This window comes from Delphinapterus leucas, chromosome 21, assembly GCF_059928025.1.
Source record: "Delphinapterus leucas isolate spDelLeu-1000000601 "Yukka" chromosome 21, BTC_Dleu_Yukka2, whole genome shotgun sequence".
In the NCBI taxonomy this organism is placed as follows: domain Eukaryota; kingdom Metazoa; phylum Chordata; class Mammalia; order Artiodactyla; family Monodontidae; genus Delphinapterus; species Delphinapterus leucas.
Window position 1 is genome coordinate 30,201,869 of NC_143149.1, and position 19,434 is coordinate 30,221,302.

General features: G+C 38.9%; 1 protein-coding gene across 2 annotated transcripts in view; it reads left to right on the top strand.

Moving 5' to 3' along the window:
• Nucleotides 1-19,434, top strand: part of ADAM9 (ADAM metallopeptidase domain 9) — a 102,418-nt gene that overhangs the window by 2,831 nt on the left and 80,153 nt on the right. For both annotated transcript variants that reach the window (XM_022571267.2, XM_089903778.1), the window contains exons 2-3: nt 7,465-7,562; nt 10,126-10,184. In XM_022571267.2, the coding sequence (XP_022426975.1) occupies nt 7,465-7,562; nt 10,126-10,184 (157 nt within the window). The remainder of the gene's footprint in view (nt 1-7,464; nt 7,563-10,125; nt 10,185-19,434) is intronic.

The following is a 19,434-nucleotide window of genomic DNA, read 5'->3' on the forward strand; positions in this document are numbered from 1 at the left end:
AAAATATGCACAGAACAAGTGGCTGGGTTCCAAGACAGTTTTCCAAACACATTTTAAATTTTACCTTACCGGGAATTCCTTGGTGGTCCAGTGGTTAGGATTCCGTGCTTTCACGGCCGGGGGTGCAGGTTCGATCTCTGGTGGGGGAACTAAGATCCTATAAGCTGAGTGGCGAGGCCAAATTTAAATAAATAAATAAATAATTTTTACCTTACCAAAGTTGACTTTATATGTGTGTGTGTGTGTGTGTGTGTATATATATATATATATATATATATATATTTTTTTTTTAATCCTAGTTTATGGTAGAATCCCCCCAAAGATGCAAGCTTTAAGTAACCGGAAGCATTTTCTTGGAATAGCCACAAGCTCAAATATATGACATAGATAGTCTCATGATATTTCTTTTTTTTTCTTTGATGCCTAGTATATAGCAGAGTCTTGGAGTTATGCCACCTTTCTGTCAGAACTATGGGACTGCCGCATAAGTAAATCTGGTCCTCTAGGTATCTCAGTAACTAACCTCCCAACCACCCTGCCTTTGAATGGGGCCAACATGGACCCAATTAAATTGAATTGCGCTTTGAATTGTATAGTCTTGTTCATATATTATTGTAGTTTATTTTTCATTTTGTGAAAGTGTTATTTCAAATCGTTTTCCCCAAAGTGATCATGTGTCGGGTACTGCTTGAATCACACCCTTCAAGAATGAGTTAGGGAACCTGAGAAGTTCACTTATAAATACTTTGGTCAGTTATTAAATATGCAGTTGTTTTCATATCGGTTTATGTTGATTTTAACGTAAGAATTAGAGTATTTCAGCTTATAATAAGTAAAAATGATGTCACTGCCAAACATTTGTCATACTGTAGGATAAAACCCATTCCCATACATGGGAAATGCTTCTTTCCCTTTGACACATTTTCCTTTTAATGAGATTTTTTTATGGCTTAACTCATTTTTGGAAGGTTCCCCCTACCCCTTCCTTTAGTAGCCCCTAAGAACTCTCATACAAGGAGAGCCTGGGAGAGCCTGTTGCACATCCATTGACACATTGGCTGCTTCCGAGGGGAGGGTAAGCAGTCAATGGCAGAGTAATACAGTGAAATGTGGCATTGCATTAACATGACAAATTGTGGGCCGTGAGGATTTGTGGAAAATTGATATGAAAGATGCTAATCATAAAAAATAAAGCTTATTTTAGTTGTACAGGATAATTTGCAATTATGAGATCTATGTATGTATAGCTGTAAAGATCAAAAGAGGTCATTTACTCAAATATATTTGTTGAATATCTACTGTACCAGTGCAGGAAATAGGGGATGGGTAAGGTACCATCCTTGGTCTCAAGAAACTTAAATTCCTTGGTAGAGGAATTTAAATTCTTTAGGGCATTAAATCTTATAAATGGTGAGTGTTTTTCCCAAAGGGCCACTTACAAACAAACAATAGCAAAAGCCCTATTTCTTTTTAAATGTAAAACTGAGTAAATGTAAAAACAAATTATAACGCAAAAAATGTCAGAATGTAGGACGTAACAGTGGAAATTATAATTATGTTTGAAGATAGCTATTAATATATAATATATGTTTACTGGGCACTGACCTTGTGAATGGAATGGAAAGATATGGCCCAAAATACAGCAATTTATGGATCTAATTGCAATTTCTCTTCAAGAAATAACTCAGACAACAGAATTATCTTCTTCATCTTGTATGTGAAACCCAGGTTTATTTTCTATAGTGAAAGTACTTAAGCGTGGTTCTTTGTTTACACAATAGGTGGGAAGGAAAGGAGAAAAGTCCTTGGCTGAGGGTTTACATTTGTTTGCTTTGCAATTAGGTAGAATTCTTTTAACTTATATCCGTCTACAGTTGTAACCGAGGAAGGGCTTCTGTGTCCAGGGCACAGAAAGCCAAACTCTGACAGCGGGTGTTTGCAGCAAAGTAAGGGTATGTTGCAGGGCGCCAAGCAAGAGAGTGGAAGATAAGTCTCAGATCCACTCCAGCTTGGCTTTTTGAGTGAAGTGTTTTGTTTTGTTTTGTTTAAAGGGGAAGAACAAAGATGCTGGGATTAATCATTATCTTCTGACATTTCTTAATCCTGGTTTTGGGAGTCAGAATGCCTCTGGTTTACATTCTCTGACCAGGTGGTCCATGGCTGGGGGTCTATGAGGGCATCTTGCCCTGGAGAAGCAACCTGAGTTTGTACGTGAATGATAGTATCTACAATAGCAGTTTTAGGCACATAATGATGTTATCAATGATAGCAATGTCAGTCATCTAACTCTGGTTGATTAGTGTTCAGTTAGCACAGGATTGAGGTCAGAGAGGGCAAGAAAGGGGATAAAGTTTTCAATAGAGAGATTAATCATAAACTAAGTAAGGGGACTCATTTTTAGGGGGACTCAGTTTCTCAGATGCTATTACAAAACATGTATTTAGGCTTCCTCCAAAACACAGTACGTAAAAATATCTAAGGAGTTAAAGGAAGAAAGAAGTGCAACTAACACCTTTTTTTTTCTTTTACTAAATTTAAGGCACTTTAAGTTTCATGTTTCAACTCTTATTTTTTAATACATTTATTTATTATTTTATTTATTTATTTCTGGCTGTGTTGGGTCTTCGTCGCTGTGCACGGGCTTTCTCTGGTTGTGGCGAGCGGGAGCTACTCTTCATTGCGGTGCGCAGGCTTCTCACTGCGGTGGCTTCTCTTGTGGAGCACGGGCTCTACGTGCGTGGGCTTCAGTAGTTGTGGCGCGCGGGCTTGGTAGTTGTGGCTCGCAGGCTCTAGAGCTCAGGCTCAGAAGTTGTGGCACGCGGGCTTAGGTGCTCCGTGGTGTGTGGGATCTTCCCGGACCAGGGCTGGAACCCATGTCTCCTGCATTGGCAGGCGGATTCTTAACCACTGCACCACCAGGGAAGCCCTCAACTCTTACTTTTATCTCCAGCCCATATTTTCTAGTAATGTGACTTTTGATGGTGTGCATCAAATTCTGTCAAATTCTGATAAAATAGTTTGTATTTTCCATGGAGCTGATTGTATTAAGATTTTAGTTTTCATTGTGAACTCTATACCAGTTTTCGGGGGGGGGTGATTTTGCCCCCAGAAGGCATCTGGAAGATAGTTTTAGTTGTCACACTGGTGGTGCTTCTGGCCAGTGGTGGGTAGAGGTCAGGGATGCTCCTAACTATCCTACATTGCACAGAAAAACACCCACAGCAAAGAATTTTCTGGCCTCAAATGTCAATAGTGCTGAGGCTGAAGCTTTATAGTACAAATAATGTTGATGCACGTCCTTTATAGTGACATGGGAAACTTGATCTTTAGATTCCCATGAGAAAGTGCTACTATTTGGAATTAAAAACAAAAAATAAAAGGAATTTGGGGAAAATCTATGCAAGGTATGAACGGGAAAAAGAATAAAAATAAGCCAGGACTAGGGATGAAGGAATGTTGAAAAAATACAGGAAGAAGGGGTTTCATACAACCAGTGTATATTGTTTTTCAATGACATAACCAAAATATGTGCATTTCTTATGATGTTTTGGAACTCCTATGGCATTCAGAAAGTGGATCCTTGGATTTTAAAACCAAGAAGTCAGTATCAGAATAACAGCTCTTATATGTAAATAGAAGTTATTTTGGGGTGGTATAATTTTGAAAGCCTTTAAAAAATAAAAGATTCATTTTAATTTTTTTTTCAAAACAAGAATTGTGCATTAAAATGGGAGAAAGGATAGAATGTGTCTTATATTCCTTTATTGGACTTTCATTCTTCTCTAACAATCTTGGTAAAAGATCCATAGCTTCAGTCCTGGCCTGAAACTAGCTATGTGACCTTATAAAGCCACTTAACATGTTTCAAAATGAGAGCTCTTTAAATATGTGTCTGCTCATTTGTAGTTGTCTTTTCTGAGGCATTTCTTTTTCTCTGTGATGTTTGCTTCTGAGTTGTGATGAAAAGATTTCAGTTTAGTTGCATATTGTTTAGCTTCTAGTACAAGAGTTGCCTGAGCCTATTAACATTTTAATCCCTGCCTGTAAGGATTTACTTAAGAAATCTTTTATTTTGAAATAATTATAGAATCATAGGAAGTTGCATATAAATGCACAGGATGATTGACTTTTTTTTATCACACAGAGCTTCTCCTCTGTAACTCACTGAAAGCATTTATTCCTGCCATCTGTTCCTGCCATTACTTCTAGAGTGACTGTCTTAGTAGTTGAACAAATTACCATGATCTAAAAGAAAAATATTAAGGATAATATTGAAATTTGTGTTTTTAGGAATTTGAGAAAACTGAAGGTCCTTGAAAGGTTTATCTTGGGTGAGGAAATAGTCCTGTACCTCAGTTAATTTAGGATGAAGGATATTTCTACTTAGTGATTTGAAGCCTGCTTCTATCAAGGCCACAGATTTCTTTTGACACGGCTCCCATTTGGCAACTCCAAATATCTGAAGGATATTTTATCATAGTATGTCGTAAGTATGCCTTAGATCAGCCAGCCCCTGGTTGCTTTTGTGAGTATTGGAGTCTATTTCTGGTATTTTTATGTAATGACGTGAAGCCCCATTTAGATGGTATGTTGTGCCTAATAAGATTTAAGGGGTTGATGGGTAAAGAGTTTGCAGAGTGTTAGCATGACATGTTGTACTGAATGAGATTTAATTTATATTTTCTTGTTTACACTGTGTCTTTAAAAATTCCAAACTAGACAAGGTTATAGACATTTTTATGTACAGTGTTAGCTTGTGGAAGGTTAGGTGAAGATGCTTCATTTTAATCTGCATTTGAGAAATCTGAGAGGCATAAGGCAATTAAGGAGTGAATGAACTTGGATCCAAAGGAGAGGAGAGAGCGGGAGTGAGAAGGTATCATAGTCTGGATGCGAGGTTAATGAGGCTGGTGGGAAGACAGGAGGTGTTGAGATAGTAGATAATCAGTACTTTAAATAGTTTGTGCTTTTCTTTTTTAATTGAAGAAACACTCCTTTTTCCCCCTTTTAATTTCAATGGTAATTTGGGGTTTCAAAATACTCATTATAAAAACATTCAAACAATATGGACATGCATGAGTACAGGAAATAAAGTCTGAGTCCTTATCTCATTACTCTCTGGTTCTATTCCATCGTGGTAGCTGCTTTAAACAAGTTTGGTACATTTACTTATGATACTTACATGTTTGTTATGACACATCTTATAGTCTCATATATATGATATATGTTATAATTGTAATGTTTCATAGACACTATAAATAATACAGAGCTTATAAAGTGAAAAGTCTCTCCTCTCATCCCACTCCCTATAGATAACTACTTAAAAAATAATTATTTTACTATTGAAAATTTTAAACATACAAAACAGTAGAGAGAAGAGTAATGAACTCCTCTGTACCCATTACCCAGTTTTAATATAGTTTCATATATATCTCATCCCTCAAACGCACACTGGATTATTTTGATGCAAATCCTGGATGTCATATCATGTTGCCCTTGAATATTCAGAATGAATCTCTATGACATAAGGACTTTTAAAGAAAACATTACCCACAATATGCTTATTACACTTTAAAAAATTAATACTAATTCCTCAAGATCATCACATATCTATACAGATCACATATCTATAAAATTTTCCTGGTTGTCTCAGAATTTTTTTTTTCTGTTGATTTATTTTAATTAGGATCCAGATAGGTCCAGATATTGCATTTGGTTATATGGCTCTTTTAATTTATAATGGTCCCCTCTTCCTCCTTTTCATGGCATTTATTTGTTCAAGAAATTCTACTTAATGAATTTATTTCCTGAATTGATCCCCACTGAGTAGAAGCCGTGAATCTGTTCTTCCCTCAGTGTTTCTGTTTGTGTATGCCATTCTCAAGCCTCCTCATAACAAATGTGGTTTTGGTATATGGAGATATATATAGAGAGAGGTTTTTCATCCGTGGTCCTTAGATGGTGACCATCTACTTCGTCAAGTTCTCTGAACAAACTGACATGCCATCATTGGCAGTTATGCTGGAGGAAGAAGAGGTGTGTTGGATGTATTGAGAGACTGTATCAGATGCCAACATGGGGTGTGCCTTCCTAAGGGATTTGAATGGGCCATTTTAATTATACCCAAATTTTGCTTAAGTGATGACTTTACTTTTTTTCTAGTTATCTTATTTTTTAAATAATATATGATTATTTAATACCTTTGATAATTTCAAAAATACAAAATGGAAACGTAACAATAAAACTTTGTATTTATACATAAATCCTGCTTGACTGCTTCAATGCAATGAATCAACATGGCTTTCTGCTCATTGTTTTATTTACTTATTTATTTTCATTTTAATTTTTTTAAGTAGATTTACTTATTTTTTTTCATTGAGGTATAGTTGATTTACAATATTGTATTGGTTTCAAGTGTACAGCAGAGTGATTCAGTTTTTTATATATATATATATATTTTTTTTTTTTTTTAAGATTATTTTCCAGTATAGATTATTATAAGATATTGAATATAGTTCCCTGTGCTATATGGTAGGTCCTTGGTTTTTTTTTTTTTAAATTCTATTGGATTATAGTTGATCTACAATGTTGTGTTAGTTTCAGGTGTACAGCAAAGTGATTCAGTTATACATATACATATATTCATTCTTTTTCAGGCTCTTTTCAGTAGGTCCCTGTTGTTTATCTGTTTTACATATAGTGGTGTGTATCAGTGAATCCCACACTCCTAGTTTATCCCTCTCCCCTCTCAAGTGATGAGTTTAGAACCCAGGCCCCACTCAGACGTGACTCCACTGTGTAATGAGCTTTACAGGATTGGAATTGGGAGGAAGTCTTGCATGATGGTTCTGAGTACTTTATTTTTAATACATTTTATCTATTCAACTTTTTAGGACAGATTAGTGGCAGTAATTTCATTGGAGATAATTGCTACATTGTTAGGTATGTATTTATTAGAGTTAATCCATCAGGCATTAAAAGTAACTTTTCCCTCTTATTGTCCTTGGCCGTATCGTAAGTATCCCCGTACCATCTCAGGGTATCATTCATGTTGGGTGAGGGTGGGAAAAGAGACAGTAGTAAACGGTGCCAGGTTCTAGATGCCTTCCCTCCATTTCCCCACCAGAGCAGTTTTTTCCTTGTGTTTATGCCTTAAGATTTCTTTTAAGACAAGGGATTAGGGTTTATAGCTAAAAATTGTTTGAAAATGATTGCTGTGTATATACTGTTTGGATAAAGGCTGACATCCTTTTTTAAGAAATACATTTCTTCCCCCTCATACTTATCTAGTATATTGCTATTTTCCTATAAAACTTTGTATAAAACTATATATATTTTAGTGTGGGAACATCAGATGATTTTTCTATGAATTGAACATTCAGCTTTTGCTTTCCATTGTATTTTAGGACATGTAGTTTTTCAGGTTCAGTTGTTATATAATGTTTGTTATTCCCTTTTCTGTAGGCTTTCAACAGACCTCCCATCTCTCTTCTTATGAAATAATAACTCCTTGGAGATTAACTAGAGAAAGAAGAGAAGCCCCTAGGCCCTACTCAGAGCAGGTAAGTTATCTCTTGAGAAATATATGTGTATTTAAATTTCACTTTTTTTTAAGACAGGGGTGTGATTTTCAGGAGTGGTTGGTTCAGCGAGTAATGTCAGCCAGTGATTACGGCACTGGTGTCCATTGGACATTATTCTAGTAAAGTGACATACTGATCCTTAGTAGCTTTTTTTTTTTTTTTTTAAAGACAAAATAATCAACTTGAAACATAAGAGGATGAAATAGTCAGTTAAGTAAAATTCTATGACCAGGGTAGGATGCTGGTTACATAGATTTCTGACCCTTACCTGACTGGTGATGGTTACAGTGGTCTTGTTATAAGAATAAGAATTCACCTCTCTCTCAGTGTGTGACAGGTAGAGTACTACATGCTGTATCTTTACTGACACTGGAGAATAGTAGTGTGTTATATGCATGTATTTCATATCTGGGAATGTTTGCTCAAAAGTGAGTTTTATCTCCATATCAGAAGAAACATAATATGCTAACAGGGTAACCAATGCACAAAAATTAATTTTTATACGATTTTTCTCTTACTGTAAAGCTCAGAAATAATATATTTGTATATCAACTGACTTTGCAAACCCTTCAACTTTATAGAAGTATAATTTAACTTTATTATAGTTTAACAGTAACAGGTGATGAAGGATAGAGAGTTTAGCTTATTACCTCTGAATTGCTGATATATTTCTAACGATAAGGCAGCTTGTCCATTGTTTAGGGACTAGGCATAGTGAAGAGAACATTGGAGTTAGCGTCAGGAGCTTTTAGCTTTAGCCCTCCCTCTGGGTGCTACCACGAATTGGGTAGATCATTCGTCTTCATTTACTTCTTTATAAGTAAGGAATAAATGACTCTAAGATCTCCTTCCAGTGGAACAGTTTATAATTTTTCCTTGTTTTGAACTGGACATTCTACTCTTTGATTTTTGTTTTGCCTTTAGAGTAGAATTAATTTATGTTTTCATTGTTATTTTCCCCTTTTCTTCACTTAGCAGCACAGCTATGATGTTTTCTACTTTATTGTGTCTCTGATGACCTTTATCAACACTGCACACATAGATACTTGGGATTGTAGTCAATGTCCTGCATGCACCCTGATAAATATTTGGGGAAGACGTGGAAGCACTGTTTAAGCACTGGGGATATGGCAGTGAACAAAACAAACTCCATGCCCCTGTGGAGCTTCCATTCTCGTGGGAGGAGAGGAGGAGACAAATAAGCAATATAGATTAATAATAGAGATTACTTAAGATGGTAAGAAGTGCTATGGGGAAAATTAAAGCAGGGAGGGGGTTGGGAATGTTGGAATTGGGGGTGGGGATGAGGGGGTAGGACAGTTTGTGTTTTTTAATAGGACAGCCCGGGAAGACTTTACTAAGAAGGTAACCCTGGAGCAGAGCAAAGACCAGAAGGAAGGGAATGAGCAACCCAGGCAGCTGTTTGGGGGAAGAATGTAATATCACAAAACAATTCTCAGATTCTCAGAATTCTTCTCAGAGGAGATGACAGTGATGTTTTTACGTCCTATGTTTGTCCAAGAGCAGAACGGATAGAAACGCACACTCCAAAACTGTGGCGTTGGAAGGAGCTTGGTATTTTTGATGCCTCAGTGGAGAAAGAGGTAGATGGCAGAGTCCCGAGGTCCCCACACAGGATGTGGAAGCAGAACCCCAGGACCTGGATCTCAGTCTTGGCCTTAGAAGTCAGATGTTGAAGTGCCCTAGGAAAGGAGATCCTGCTGTTTCTTGGCAAAACATTCACTTAGAGTCCAGAAACAGTAGGGAGAATGAGAGGACACTCTTGATACTATTATTATTTGTTGAGTCCCTCCATGACTGTCTTTTTTATTAGAATTATGGCAAAGTTGAATCCCCTGGTTCTAGAGAGCACATTAAAGTGCTTCTTGCTAATGAAACAGTGAGTCACTGGGCAAGTTATTTTAGCGTTTGAGGTAGAGAAGAGGATCCCACAAGCTGAGGATGTGTAAGTGTAAGTTGCCTCACCACACTGTTATTTAATGTACCACTAATTAAGAAAGGAACAGAGTGCTACCAGTTAGACTGCTCTGCCTCTGTACGATGTATCCGGATTTCAAAGATGTTCACGTGAGGGGGGAAAGTCTGTTTAGAAGCGATGAAATGTGTTGAGCCATGTGAAGATATAAAATCATAAAAGGCTATTAATTTCATCTAACCAGAATGAGGGAATATCTTTTGAAACTAAGAGGTTCATTTCATTTAAAACGAAAGGAAGAACTACTTTATACTATAGGTAATACAGGGATGGACTTAGTAAAAATAATCCCTTAAGTTATAGCTCAATTATAAATGAATTTAAGAAGAGTTTAGATAAACATGCAGGTCGTTTTCCACAGTAGTTTATTAAAGAAAGGTAGGGATGATCAGAGTATATTTTTATGATTTACGAGTATATTTAAGGTTCTTTCATAAAATAGTTCTAGTCAGTACCAAGTTATTTTCATTCAGGATGGAATTTCTGTTGTTGAAAAGTTATTTAGAAGATAGTGTTTTATTGTTCTTTTCTCCTTTGTGCATTTAGGTATCTTATGTCATTCAAGCTGAAGGAAAAGAGCATATTATTCACTTGGAAAGGAATAAGTAAGAAATTTAATTTACTTTGGCTTTTCAGTAATTTTTTTTTCAGTGCTATATGGGTATCTTTTCTAGTTAGATATTGCTTAGTAGATTGATAAAAAGGTGAGAATAATAAGAGTAGATGTATGGAAAAAGTCATACTATTTTGCATTTCCATTGACATTAGAGCAAAGGAAAATAAATCTAAATTAAAGGAAGAGAAAGTTGTATTTAAGAAAACTTTAAAATCATGATCGGCCCAAGAAACAGCTGAGCAGGGGGTAAAGAAGTCTTTAGTAGTTTTATCAGTCTGCTAGAGCTGCCACAGCAAAGCACTACAGATGTAAACAACAGACATGTATTTTCTCACAGGACTGGAAGTCCAAGATCAAGGTGCCAGCAGGGTTAGTGTCTGGTGAGGGCTCTCTTCTTGGGTTGCAGATGGCCACCTTCTGGCCAGTGCTCGCATGACCTCTCCTTGGCCTGTGTGCACAGGAAGCGGGGTAGATGGATGAGCGAGCTCTCTGGCTTCTCTTCTTGTGAGGACGCTAATCCTGTTGGCTCAGGGGTCCGCCTTATGACCTCATTTAACCATAACTTCCTTAGGTGGCCACATCTCCAAATACAGCCACTCTGGGGGTTAGCGCTTCAACATAAGGATTTTGGGAGGGGGACAAAATATTCAGTCCATAGCAGTGGTTTCTCACCCCCCTTTTTAATCTCTTCTCCTCATTTTGTCATGTTTTTACCTGATCCCACCTCAGTAAGGCTAGTGACGTATATACATGTGCGATGTCTGGTCTGCATTCCTATGCTCTGTTTTTCTTTTCTTTTTTTTTGTAACATCTTTGTTGGAGTGTAATTGCTTTACAATGTTGTGTTAGTTTTTGCTGTATAACAAAGTGAATCAGCTATATGTATACATATATCCCTATAAACCCTCCCTCTTGTGTGTCCCTCCCACCATCCCTATCCCACCCCTCTAGGTGGCCACAAAGCACCGAGCTGAACTCCCTGTGCTATGCAGCTGCTTCCCACTAGCTATCTGTTTTACATTTGGTAGTATATATAAGTCCATGCCACTCTCACACTTCGTCTCAGCTTACCCTTCCCACACCCCGTGTCCTCAAGTCCATTCTCTACGTCTGTGTCTTTACTCCTGTCCTGCCCCTAGGTTCATCAGAACCATTTTTTTTTTTTTTTTTTTTAGATTCCATATATATATACGTATTAGCATACGGTATTTGTTTTTCGCTTTCTGACTTAACTTCACTCTGTATGATAGACTCTAGGTCCATTCACGTCACTACAAATAACTCAATTTCGTTTCTTTTTATGGCTGAGTACTATTCCCTTGTATATATGTGCCACATCTTCTTTATCCATTCATCTGTCGATGGACACTTAGGTTGCTTCCACGTCCTGGCTATTGTAAATAGTGCTGCAATGAACATTGTGGTACATGACTCTTTTTGAATTATGGTTTTCTCAGGGTATATGCCCAGTAGTGGGATTGCTGGTCGAATGGTAGTTCTATTTTTAGTTTTTTTTAAGGAACTTCCATACTGTTCTCCATAGTGGCTCTATCAATTTACATTCCCACCAACAGTGCAAGAGGGTTCCCTTTTCTCCACACCCTCTCCAGCATTTATTGTTTGTAGATTTTTTGGTGATGGCCATTCTGACTGGTGTGAGGCGATACCTCATTGTAGTTTTGATTTGCATTTCTCTAATGATTAGTGATGTTGAGCATTCTTTCATGTGTTTGTTGGCAGTCTGTATATCTTCTTTGGAGAAATGTCTATTTAGGTCTTCTGCCCATTTTTAGATTGAGTTGTTTGTTTGTTTGTTTGTTTTTTTGTGGTAAGCGGGCCTCTCACTGTTGTGGCCTCTCCTGTTGCGGAGGATAGACTCTGGACGCGCAGGCTCAGCGGCCATGGCTCACGGGCCCAGCTGCTCTGCGGCATGTGGGATCTTCCCGGACCGGGGCACAAAAGCTTGTCCCCTGCATCGGCAGGTGATCTCTCAACCACTGCGCCACCAGGGAAGCCCAGGTTGTTTGTTTTTTTGATTGAGCTGCATGAGCTGCTTGTAAATTTTGGAGATTAATCCTTTGTCAGTTGCTTCATTTGCAAATATTTTCTCCCATTCTGAGGGTTGTCTTTTCATCTTGTTTATGGTTTCCTTTGCTGTGCAAAAGATTTTAAGTTTCATTTGGTCCCATTTGTTTATTTTTGTTTTTATTTCCATTTCTGTAGAAGGTGGGTCAAAAAGGATCTTGCTGTGATTTATGTCATAGAGTGTTCTGCCTATGTTTTCCTCTAAGAGTTTTATAGTGTCCGGCCTTACATTTAGGTGTTTAATCCATTTTGAATTTATTTTTGTGTATGGTGTTAAGAAGTGTTCTGATTTCATTCTTTTACATGTAGCTGTCCATTTTACCCAGCACCACTTATTGAAGAGGCTGTCTTCTCTCCATTGTATATTCTTGCCTCCTTTATCAAAAATAAGGTGACCATATGGGCGTGGGTTTATCTCTGGGCTTTCTTTCCTGTTCCATTAATCTATATTTCTGTTTTTTTGCCAGTACCATACTGTCTTGAGTACTGTAGCTTTGTAGTATTGTCTGAAGTCAGGGAGCCTGATTCCTCCAGCTCTGCTTTTCTTTCTCAAGATTGCTTTGGCTATTCGGGGTCTTTTGTGTTTCCATACAAATTGTGAAATTTTTAGCTCTAGTTCTGTGAAAAAATGCCATTGGTAGTTTGATAGGGATTGCATTGAATCTGTAGATTGCTTTGGGTAGTAGAGTCATTTTCACAATGTTGATTCTTCCAATCCAAGAACATGGTATATCTCTCCATCTGTTGGTATCGTCTTTAATTTCTTTCATCAGTGTCTTATAAAGTTTTCTGCATACTGGTCTTTTGTCTCCTTAGGTAGGTTTATTCCTAGGTTTATTATTCTTTTTGTTGCAATGGTAAATGGGAGTGTTTCTTTAATTTCTCTTTCAGATTTTTCATCATTAGTGTATAGGAATGCAAGATATTTCTGTGCAGCAGTTTTGTATCCTGCTACTTTACCAAATTCATTGATTAACTCTAGTAGTTTTCTGGTAGCATCTTTAGGATTCTATAGCATTCTGTAGCATTCTTAGGATTGTATAGTATCATGTTGTCTGCAAACAGTGATAGCTTTACTTCTTCTTTTCCAACTTGGATTCCTTTTATTTCTTTTTCGTCTCTGATTGCTGTGGCTAAAACTTCCAAAACTGTGTTGAATAACGGTAGTGAGAGTGGACAACCTTGTCTTGTCCCTGTTCTTAGAGGAAATGGTTTCAATTTTTCACCATTGAGAACGATGTTGGCTGTGGGTTTGTCATATATGGCCTTTATTATATTGAGGTAAGTTCCCTCTATGCCTACCTTCTGGAGGGTTTTTATCATAAATAGGTGTTCAATTTTGTTGAAAGGTTTTTCTGCATCTATTGAGATGATCATATGGTTTTTCTCCTTCAGTTTGTTAATATGGTTTGTCACATTGATTGATTTGCGTATATTGAAGTATCCTTGTGTTCCTGGGATAAACCCCACTTGATCATGGTGTATGATTCTTTTTCTGTTGGATTCTGTTTGTTAGTATTTTGTTGAGGATTTTTGCATCTATGTTCCTCAGTGATATTGGCCTGTAGTTTTCTTTCTTTCTTTCTTTCTTTCTTTCTTTCTTTGTCTGGTTTTGGTATCAGGGTGATGGTGGCCTCGTAGAATGAGTTGGGGAGTGTTCCTCCCTCTGGTATATTTTGGAAGAGTTTGAGAAGGATAGGTGTTAGCTCTTCTCTAAATATTTGATAGAATTCGCCTGTGGAGCCATCTGGTCCTGGGCTTTTGTTTGTTGGAAAATTTCTAATCACAGTTTCAATTTCAGTGCTTGTGATTGTTCTATTTATATTTCCTGTTTCTTCCTGGTTCAGTCTCAGAAGGTTGTGCTTTTCTAAGAATTTGTCCATTTTTTCCAGGTTGTCCACTTTATTGGCATATAGTTGCTTGCAGTAATCTCTCATGATCCTTTGTATTTCTGCAGTGTCTGTTGTTACTTCTCCTTTTTTATTTCTAATTCTATTGATTTGAGTCTTCTCCCTTTTTTTCTTGGTGAGTGTGTCTAGTGATTTATCAATTTTGTTTATCTTCTCAAAGAACCAGCTTTGAGTTTTATTGATCTTTGCTATCATTTCCTTCATTGCTTTTTCATTTATTTCTCATCTGATCTTTATGATTTCTTCCCTTCTGCTAACTTAGGGATTTTTTTTGTTCTTCTTTCTCTGATTGTTTTAGGTGTATGGTTAGGTTGTTTATTTGAGATTTTTCTTGTTTCTTGAGGTAGGATTGTATTGCCATAAACTTCCCTCTTAGAACTGCTTTTGCTGCATCCCATAGGTTTTGGGTCACGTGTTTTCATTGTCATTTGTGTCTACGTATTTGTTGATTTCCTCTTTGATTTCTTCAGTGATCTTTTGGTTATTTAGTAGTGTATTGTTTAGCCTCCATGTGTTTGGTATTTTTTTACAGATTTTTTTCCTGTAATTGATATCTAGTCTCATAGCATTGTGCTTGCAAAAGATACTTGATATGATTTCAATTTTCTTAAATTTACCAAGGGTTTATTTGTGACCCAAGATATGATTTATCCTGGAGAATGTTCCATGAGCACTTGAGAAGAAAGTGTATTCTGTTTTTTCTGGATGGAATGTCCTATAAATATCAAGTAAGTCCATCTTGTTTAATGTGTCATTTAAAGTTTGTGTTTCCTTAATTTATTTTCATTTTGGATAATCTGTCCATTGGTGAAAGTGGGGTGTTAAAGTCCCCTACTATTATTGTGTTACTGTTGATTTCCTCTTTTATGGCCGTTAGCATTTGCCTTATGTATTGAGGTGCTCCTATGCTGGGTGCATAAATATTAACAATTGTTATATCTTCTTCTTGGATTGATCCCTTGATCATTATGTAGTGTCCTTCTTTGTCTCTTGTAATAGTCTTTATTTTAAAGTCTATTTTGTCTGATATGAGAATTGCTACTCCAGCTTTCTTTTGATTTCCATTTTCATGGAATATCTTTTTCCATCCCCTCACTTTCAGTCTGTATGTGTCCCTACGTATGAAGTGGGTCTCTTGTAGACAGCATATGTATGGGTCTTGTTTTTGTATCCATTAAGCCAGTGTATGTCTTTTGGTTGGAGCATTTAATCCATTTGCATTTAAGGTAATTATCAATATGTATGTTCCTATTATCATTTTCTTAATTGTTTTGGGTTTGTTTTGATAGGTCTTTTCCTTCTCTTGTGTTTCCTGCCTAGAAAAGTTCCTTTAGCATTTGTTGTAAAGTTACTTTGGTGGTGCTGAATACTCTTAGATTTTGCTTGTCTGTAAAGGTTTTAATTTGTCTGTTGAATCTGAATGAGATCCTTGCTGCGTAGAGCAATCTTGGTTGTAGGTTTTTCCCTTTCATCACTTTAAGTATGTCCTGCCCCTCCCTTCTGGCTTGCAGAGTTTCTGCTAAAGATCAGCTCTTAACCTTATGGGGATTCCCTTGTATGTTATTTGTTGCTTTTCCCTTGCTGCTTTTAATATGTTTTCTTTGTACTTAATTTTTGACAGTTTGATTAATATGTGTCTTGGTGTATTTCTCCTTGGATTTATCCTGTATGGGACTCTCTGTGCTTCCTGGACTTGATTAACTATTTCCTTTCCCATATTAGGGAAGTTTTCAACTATAACCTCTTCAAATATTTTCTCAGTCCCTTTCTTTTCCTCTTTTTCTTCTGGGACCCGTATAATTCGAATGTTGGTGCCTTTAATGTCATCTCAGAGGCCTCTGAGACTCCCCTCAATTCTTTTCATTCTTTTTTCTTTATTTTGCTCTGTGGCAGTTATTTCCACTATATTATCTTCCAGGTCACTTATCCGTTCTTCTGCCTCAGTTATTCTGCTATTGATTCCTTGCAGAGAATTTTAAATTTCATTTTTTGTGTTGCTCATCATTGTTTGTTTGCTCTTTAGTTCTTCTAAGTCCTTGTTAAACGTTTCTTGTATTTTCGCCATTCTATTTCCAAGATTTTGGATCATCTTTACTATCATTACTCTGAATTATTTTTCCCGTAGACTGCCTATTTCCTCTTCATGTGTTTGGTCTGGTGGGGTTTTAGCTTGCTTCTCCTTCTGCTGCTCATTTCTCTGTCTTATGTTGTTTAACTTACTGTGTTTGGGGTCTCCTTTTTTCAGGCTCCAGGCTCATAATTCCTGTTGCTTTTGTTTCCTGCCCCCAGTGGGTGAGGTTGGTTCAGTGGGTTGTGTAGGCTTCCTGGTGGAGGGGACTGGTGCCTGTGTTCTGGTGGGTTGGGCTGTACCTTGTCTTTCTGGTAGGCAGCACCTCGTCCGGTGGCGTGTTTTGGGGTGTCTGTGAACTTAGTATGATTTTAGGCAGCCTCTCTGCTAATGGGTGGGGTTGTGTTCCTGTCTTGCTAGTTGTTTGGCATGGGGCGTCCAGCACTGGAGTTTACTGGCTGTTGGGTGGAGCTGGGTCATAGCATTGAGACGGAGATCTCTGGGAGAGCTCTCGCCATTTGATATTATGTGGGGCCGGGAGGTCTCTTGTGGTTCAGTGTCCTGAATTTGCCTCTCCCACCCAGAGGCTCAGGCCTGACATCAGGCTGGAGCACCAAGACCCTGTCAGCCACACGGCTCAGAAGAAAAGGGAGAAAAAATAAAAATTAAATAAATAATAATTTTAAAAAATTATTATAAAAAATAATAATAGTTTAAAAGTAAAAAGAAAAGAGCAACCAAGCGAATAAACAAATTCACCAATGATAACAAATGCTAAACAGTAAGCTAAGATAAACATAAAAATCGGAAAGAAATCAATTGCAGACAACAAACCCCAAGTCTACAGTTGCTCCCAAAGTGCACCGCCACAATTTTGGGATGATCGTTGTCTATTCAGGTATTCCACAGACGCAGGGTATATCAAGTTGATTGTGGGGATTTAATCTGCTGTTCCTGAGGCTGCACAAAGAAATTTCCCTTTCTCTTCTTTGTTCACACAGCTCATGGGTTCAGCTTTGGTTTTGGCCCCGCCTCTGTGTGTAGGTGGCCCCCAGGCATCTGTTCCCACCCAGACAGGAGGGGGTTAAAGCAGCGGCTGTTTAGGGGGCTCTTGCTCATTCAGGTTGGGGGGTGGGAGGGGTACAGTAGTTATAATTGGAATGCGGGGCGAGCCTGTGGTGGCAGAGGCCGACGTGACGTTGCAACAGCCTGGGGCATGCCATGTGTTCTCCTGGGGAAGTTGTCCCTGGAGCATGGGACCCTGGCAGTGGCGGGCTGCACAGGCTCCTTGGGGGCGTGTGGAGAGTGACCTGTGCTTGCACACAGGCTTCTTGGTGGCTGCAGCAGCAGCGTTAGCGTTTCATGCCCATCTCTGGGGTCCAAGCTGATAGCCGCGGCTTGCGCCCGTCTCTGGAACTCGTTTAGGCAGTGCTCTGAATCCCCTCTCCTCGCACACCCCGAAACAATGGTCTCTTGCCTCTTAGGCAGGTCCAGACCTTTTCCCGGACTCCCTCCCGGCTAGCTGTGGCGCACTAGCCCCCTTCAGGCTGTGTTCACGCAGCCAACCCCAGTCCTCTCCCTGGGATCTGACCTCTGAAGCCCGAGCCTCAGCTCCCAGCCCCCACCTGCCCTGGCAGGCGAGCAGAAAAGCCTCTCGGCCTGGTGAGTGCTGGTTGGCACTGATCCTCTGTGCGTGAATCTCTCCGCTTTGCCCTCTGCACCCCTGTTGCTGCGCTCTCCTCCATAGCTCTGAAGCTTCATCTCTACCAGTGAAGAGGCTTCCTAGTGTGTGGAAACTTTTCCTCCTTCACAGCTCCCTCCCAGAGGCGCAGGTCCCGTCCCTATTCTTTTGTCTCTGTTTTTTCTTTTTTCTTTTTCCCTACCCAGGTACGTGGGGAGTTTCTTTCCTTTTGGGAAGTCTGAGATCTTCTGCCAGCGTTCAGTACGTGTTCTGTAGGAGTTGTTTCACATGTAGATGTATTTCTGATGTATTTGTGGGGAGGAAGGTGATCTCCACGTTTTACTCCTCCACCATCTTGAAGGTCCCCCCTATGCTTCTTGAATTAGTGGGCAAATGTACTTTTCCAGGCATTGGTTAAGAGGGGCCAGGTCTTTGAATGTCTTTGAAAGGCAGTCATCAAAGCTAATGATCACTAGTGAAAAAGAGTTAGGGTAGGTAGCCTATTATTATGGCTATCAATGAACGGGGGACTCTGTTTGAGTGAGCGCTTATTTTTTTCCTCCCAGGGCTTCTACAATGGCAGTCTTAACCTTTTTTGGTCATGAATCCCTTGCTGAAAGATATGAAGCCTCCTTGCAGAGGGATGGACATAATTACTTCTGTTGGGTTATTTGGCAGGGACTGGGGGTTGTGGGGCAGAAGATAGCACACCTTTTCTCTGCCTGTGCTCAACAACTTTAAACATAAACTAAAAGGGTGAGTTAGATAGGAGGTCAAAATACTACTTTTATTATTGATGAGGGCTGGGTCAGAGGATTTACCATAGAATGAGAGCCTGATGGACCTGCCAGTCCTGAACCCCGGATTAGGCAGATTCATCCACTCACATCAGCCTGCACGGTGGCAGGCCTGCTCCTGGAGGAGCGTGGCAAAATCTGTGCTCCCACTGGCAGGCAGTGACTTCCAAGGAAGAGGAAGGGCAGAGCAAAGCCAAGTACCATCTCCAGTTTATTCTTTTTAAATTCACCACCAGAGGGAGCAAAGAGTGTGTATGTGTTGGGGAGAGAGGGGAGAGACAGGGCGGTGACTGAACAGGGTTGGATAATGGAAAGGACTCAAAACTCCACGGGCTACTCCGAAGCTCACTCAAGGAGACTTTCATAAAGGTAAAGGGTACAGGACATCAGGACAAAGCAGAGGAGATCATCAAGGAGTTTGAACACTTCCAGACAGAGCCCCCCAGGGTCCTTTTTCAGTTGCACAGATGTGCTTTGTCTTCAGATTACAAACCACTGAGATATGACTGAAGCATCATCTTTTCAGGGTAGCCCTTTTCACACGTTTACCGAAGGGGTCTTTTATACTAGATCGGTCACGTGGCTAAAGTCAGGCTGTGTCACTGATTAAACTGCATGTAAACCATCGATCTCTCCATCTCTTAAACAGTCTAGACAGTCTGAGCCTGGAGTTTAGAAGGTTAAGGGTTACTTCATAA